This window comes from Meles meles, chromosome 10, assembly GCF_922984935.1.
Source record: "Meles meles chromosome 10, mMelMel3.1 paternal haplotype, whole genome shotgun sequence".
In the NCBI taxonomy this organism is placed as follows: domain Eukaryota; kingdom Metazoa; phylum Chordata; class Mammalia; order Carnivora; family Mustelidae; genus Meles; species Meles meles.
The window spans coordinates 3118493-3124492 of NC_060075.1; the positions used below are offsets into that span (position 1 = coordinate 3118493).

The 6000-nt window shown below is 46.1% G+C and overlaps 1 protein-coding gene across 1 annotated transcript; it reads right to left on the minus strand.

Annotated features, from left to right (window-relative positions):
- Nucleotides 1-2280: 2280 nt before the first annotated feature.
- Nucleotides 2281-4973, minus strand: LOC123952132 (small kinetochore-associated protein-like). Its single transcript, XM_046021367.1, has one exon. The coding sequence runs from the start codon at nt 4971-4973 to the stop codon at nt 4164-4166; it is 810 nt and encodes a 269-aa protein (XP_045877323.1). The 3' UTR covers nt 2281-4163.
- Between the last annotated feature and the right edge of the window lie 1027 nt (nt 4974-6000).

Sequence of the window (6000 nt, forward strand, 5' to 3'; positions counted from 1 at the left end):
GTACACCATAACCTAGGCTCACCAACGTAACCATCTTGCTACATGTCTTCCATACACCTGTGTATATATGTCCGCAAATGTATGAATTTGTAGATGTATATAAATTTCACCCTCTTAAAAACACAAGCACACACTTGCCACCAAGGACATGTTAGGAGGGTTGAATTTGCACAGCGTTTCTGATAAAGACTGTGACTTACAAATGAGCGTCACTGCTGTGCGAAAACCAAATTAAGACACAAAAAGGTGCCCAATCTTACTTGCAGATAGGGAAATGTTGTAGTTTACTTTTGAAAAATTGTTTTCATTTTGCTAATTTGATGGCAGAAAAATAGCATAACATCCCAAACTGGTGAGCGTGCAGGGAAATGAGCTATCCTACCCATTGCTGATAGTAATGAAAATTGTTGGTGGAAATGCAATTTTGGAAGGAAATAATCCCCAATAGAGAAGGAGGAGCTATTAAAATTAACAATGTGCATATTCTGCAACCCAGCAGTCCTTCTCAAAGAACCAAAGTTCAATTTTATGGAAATGAAAGCACCAGTTCTTTTACTATTATTATTATTATTATTATTGTGTTACATTAGTCACCATACAGTCCACCATTAGTTTTTTTTTTAATATTTATTTATTTATTTATTTGACAGAGAGAGAGATCACAAGTAGGCAGAGAGGCAGGCAGAGAGAGAAGGAGAAACAGGCTCCCCACTGAGCAGAGAGCCCAATGCGGGGCTCGATCCCAGGACCCTGAGATCATGACCTGAGCCGAAGGCAGAGACTTAAACCACTGAGTCACCCAGGTGCCCCAAGTCCACCATTAGTTTTTTTTTTTATTATTTATTTTATTTTTTTTACACCATTAGTTTTTGATGCAGTGCTCCAAGATTCATTGTTTATGCACCACACCCAGTGCTCCATGCAATCCGTGCCCTCCTTAGTACCCACCACCAGCCCCCCCCCACTCCCTGTCCTCCAAAATCCTCAGATTGTTTCTCGAAGTCCACAGCCTTTCTTGGTTCGTCTCCCCCTGATTCCCCATTTCACTTTTACCTTCCTTCTCCTAGTGTCCTCCATGCTATTCCTTATGCTCCACAAGTAAGTGAAACCATATGATACTTGACTCTCTCTGCTTGACTTATTTCGCTCAGCATAATCTCTTCCAGTCCCATCCATGTTGATACAAAAGTTGGGTATTTGTCCTTTCTGATGGAGGCGTAATACCCCATCATGTATATGGACCACATCTTCCTTATCCATTCGTCCGTTGAAGGGCATCTTGGTTCTTTCCACAGTTTGGCGACCATGGTCATTGCTGCAATAAACATTGGGGTACAAATGGCCCTTCTTTTCACTATGTCTGTATCTTTGGGGTAAATACCCAGTAGTGCAATTGCAGGGCCATAGGGAAGCTCTATTTTTAATTTCTTGAGGAATCTCCACACTGTTCTCCAAAGTGGCTGTACCAACTTGCATTCCCACCAACAGTGTAAGAGGGTTCCCCTTTCTCCACATCCTCTCCAACACTCGTTGTTTCCTGTCTTGTTAATTTTGGCCATTCTGACTGGTGTAGGGTGGTATCTCAATGTGGTTTTGATTTGAATTTCCCTGATGGCTAATGATGATGAACATTTTTTCGTGTGTGTGTGTGTGCCGTTTGGGTGTCTTCACTGGAGATGTGTCTGCTCATATCTTCTGCCCATTTTTTGACTTATTGGTTTTTTGGGTGTTGAGTTTGAGGAGTTCTTTATAGATCTTGAATACCAGCCCTTTGCTGATAGTGTCATTTGCGAATATCTTCTCCTATTCTATGGGTTGCCTCTTTGTTTTGTTGACTGTTTCCTTTGTTGGAAAGCACCAGTTTTTAGTTGTAGTTCAAAGCTGTTTATTGCTGTGTTATTTGTGGTTACAAAAAACTAGAGCTATCTGTTTAAGTGGGCATTCGGGTTATAGTTTAATTTATGGTAGAACTGTGATAGGAACTACATAACTTTTTTTTTAAAGATTTTATTTATTTATTTGACAGATAGAGATCACAAGTAGGCAGAGAGGCAGGCAGAGAGAGAGGAGGAAGCAGGCTCCCTGTTGAGCAGAGAGCCCGATGCGGGGCTCGATCCCAGGACCCTGGGATCATGACCTGAGCCGAAGGCAGAGGCTTTAACCCACTGAACCACCCAGGTGCCCCCATAACTTTTTTTTTTTTTAAGATTTTATTTATTTATTTGACAGACAGAGATTACATGTAGGCAGAGAGGCAGGCAGAGAGAGAGAGAGGAGGAAGCAGGCTCTCCACAGAGCAGAGAGCCCGATGCGGGGCTCGATCCCAGGACTCTGGGATCATAACCTGAGCTGAAGGCAGAGGCTTTAACCCACTGAGCCACCCAGGCGCTCCCTGGCAAGCATCTTTGAGGTTAAGAATGCCATTCTCCACTAAAGTTTCCTAGAGCATCCAGCAAGGTGGAGTGTATGGGTCACCGTCTGCTGAGTTTCTCCTAACCTGAGTTCATCCAGCCTACGGAACAGATGAATCACCCCGAACACCTCCACGAGTACGTGAGGCAGATGGAGCAACGGAGGTAGGAGGAAACAACAGAAAAGGCAAAGGGGCACAGAGGGGAGCTGGTGACAGAGGGGAGCTGGTGAGGTGAAGGCCCCTTTTTGGCCGGCCACCAGCAAACAGGTTTTCGGCACTGGGTTAGAGGAGTAATAGGTATTGAGGAAGTTACGGTCCTAGGTGTTAACTAGGGTGGCTGACAAGGAGGTGAGGATCCCACAGCTGAGTTATCCTGCTCCCTTTCCAAGAAGGAAGTAGAACTTGGGTGGGGGGGGGGGGCAGAAATGCCAGTTACACATTCATTTGGATAAATAATCTTTTAAACTATAAACATGCTGAAAATGGGTAGAAGAAAACATTCAGCCCTTTTGACTGGTGAGTTATGTAACTGCGTGTGTCTGATTTGGGGGACATAACCAACTGTGTGAATGTCTGTGTGTGAAGGCAAAGAAATTTAGCCGTAAAGTCAGGGTGGGGGTGTTCCTTGGCCTGGTTGGGTGGTAGTCTCAATGCTCAAGAGTGGAGGGGGGTGGGGTTAGTGTAGAAATTGGGAGATGCAGAAAAACATGGAAGATAGCCAAAGTCTGCCTAGATCAACTAAGAAATGAAATAGAGCTCTGCCTTTGGTAAACCAGGGGGAAGCCTACCATGGACTTTATCTAACTAGGGATCCATGGGGCCAGCCCCAGGATTGGCTGTGCAAAGAGCAGAAGATAACCAGGCTCAGGAATATAGATAGGAGGAGTCGGGCACCCACTGCCACAAACAGTGGACACCCTCAGAAGAGCAGCTCTGCTCCTGGAAGACAGCAGGGCTAGCCACAGAGCACTGAAGTGGAAGAAAAATAGTGTGGGTTACACTGGAGTCTTGAACTTGTTCCCGGGATTAGGCTAAGAGTATTCGGTGGACACGGGTCAGTTAAATGGCTTATTTTCATTTCTCAGTGTTGCAGTCTGGATAGTCACAGAAATGTTTATTTTAAAAGTAGCACTTAATAAAAAATAAAAGCAGAAGTGATTTAGATTAAAAGCTCCAAGTTGTATTATTTCAGGTAGGTGTTACTGCTATCTGAACCTTCACCCTGGTTTATTAAGCCATTTCCAGTAACTTCACGTTCATTCATTTAACAATGAGGTCTAGAGCCCAACCAGGATTAGAGAGAGTGTGTTCCAAGTTAGAAGGGGACAGCATCACTTCTCAGTGATGTCTCCCGTGGAGTCCCTGTACACCACAGTACAATTAAGGTTTTCTTCCTATGCATCTGAATGTGACCTTTGGGATCGTCTGGCTGTGGCTAGTTTAGTCTCCTGATTCTAATGGCCTGCCGTCCGCTTTGTTGGCTAGAAGGTCCATCCAAGCTTCCGGGGTCAGAGGGGCCCTCTTGTTGGCCTCGATTATGTGTGTGCGAGGTTCAGGAGGGCCCACCAGTCTGAGGGGGGGGGCGCATGCTTGCCTAAAGGAGGAACCGCCATTCCAGCATAGACTGTCCTTAATCCTACTGCAGAAAATGTTTCCGTTCTGGGGATAGTGAGTCCTAGAAGGTCATGGCCGAGAAGCAGATGTCCTAAGTGGCTTCCTCTGTGGGAGCCATCTGGTCACCTGCTTTTTCTCACATTTCTAATAGCTGTTCCATTTCCTCAAGGGCTGCTGTGAAGTCATTTACTTGACTGTTACATAATGTCTGCTGTTCTAGGAACCGGGCCCTCTCTTCTTCTTTCATCTTCAACTTTACTTTTAAGGCCTGTAACTCCTCCATCTGCTTTTTGGCTGTTTCGTTAAAAAATTTCAGCTCATCTTGCAAAGTTTCTAACAGCATCATAGAGTCCGTGTGATCGGTGGTGGATCCTTGCTGTGATGCCAGGGCCTCACTGCCTGGGTTGAGGCCCTTGCTCTCCAAAATTGCCAAACAGTTGTCCTGAAACTTCTCCAGCAGCTCCACCTTTTGGGTTAGGTCCTTCAGTTCTCCCTGAGTTTCAGTCAACTTCTGATGCAGCTGCTTGTTGATGGCCTCTAAGAGCTGGTTCTTATCCTTGAGCTCCTCCTCTGATTTCTGTTTACTCAGTGGTTTGTAGCTCTTTCTGATGTTCTTCCTCGTGGCAGGGTCTGCAGCTTTTACTTGCCCGTTCTCTCGTCTTGGTTTAGTGACTTTTATAACATCGTTCTCTGAACCTCCTGAATGAAGTCTGGAAACATCCACTTCCTTGGACTTAACAGGTAGCAGGCTCTTAGAAGTGGCTCGAGTTTGTGTGTCTGCCGGGAGGCCGCCGCTCTGCACAGCGGGGGGCTGCAGAGTGTATACTGTCTTAACCACGCTGGTCATCGTAACGAGGCGGCGCAGCTGAGGTCCAGGCTCCTGCAGCTCCTGCCCGCCGCCCTCGTTGCCCTGGTTCAAAGGATGTTCCTCGGTAACTCCCCCCATAACTTTTTTTAAGTTAGAAGCATCCATATTAACTTGGAGGCATGCCATGACATACTCAGTGGAAATTAGTCCTACAATTACATTTTTTTTACATAAACGGGGGCAGAAAGATTCATAAACGTGTTTTGATTACCTGTATAAGTAGAGAAAGTAGAAAAGACACACTAATTTGCTGCTATTGCTGCCACAGATCGTTCTCCTTTTGCTAAGACAAAACCTCAGTTCCAGAGGGTGGTTGCCATCCCCCACCGTGGACAGCTGTTAGAGGAAAAACAAATCCAGACACCGGCCCATATTGGAGGTACTGAAAGACTCCAGGCCCCTGTTGCGGCCGTGGTGTACAGAGAGGAGAAGTATCAAGGCAGGTTTGACAGATTCAGTGCTCCCCTTATTGACTTTGAATCTCGAGAGAAGGGCACAAGGGTGGAGGAAATGGTTGTCTCTTATTTGTCCCAGTGCTTGGCGACTGCTTGGATGCTAGCAGGACCTGTCCCATATTTCCCCTCGCCTACTGGGAGCCCGTTTCATGCCTGTCCATTTTCCTGCTTGCCCCTCTGGTCTTGCATTTTATGTCTGGATTCTCCTGCAGCAGCGTTTGAAATCCCCATGGCCCACAACCTTTGCTAACTCACACGCCAGTTCCACTGTGAGCTGCTCCTGCGGTGGCTCAGGGATCCGGGGTAAGAGAAAGATTGGACTTTATTAAGTGGCAATGTTTAAAAGCACAAGCTAATTTTTTAAAATTTTTAACAAGATTTTATTTATTTATTTCACACACACACAGAGAACACAAGCAGGGGGAGCTGCAGGCAGAGGGAAAGGGAGAAGCAGGCTCCCCGCTGAGCAGGGATCCCAACGCAGGACTTGATCCCAGGACCCTGGGATCATGACCTGAGTCCAAGGCAGACGCTTAACTGACTCAGCCACCCAGGGGCCCCAGCACGAGCTTATTTAAAAGCTTTTAGGGGTCACCTGGGTGACTTATTCGGTTAAGCAGCCAACTCTTGGTTTTGGCTCAGGTCACGAT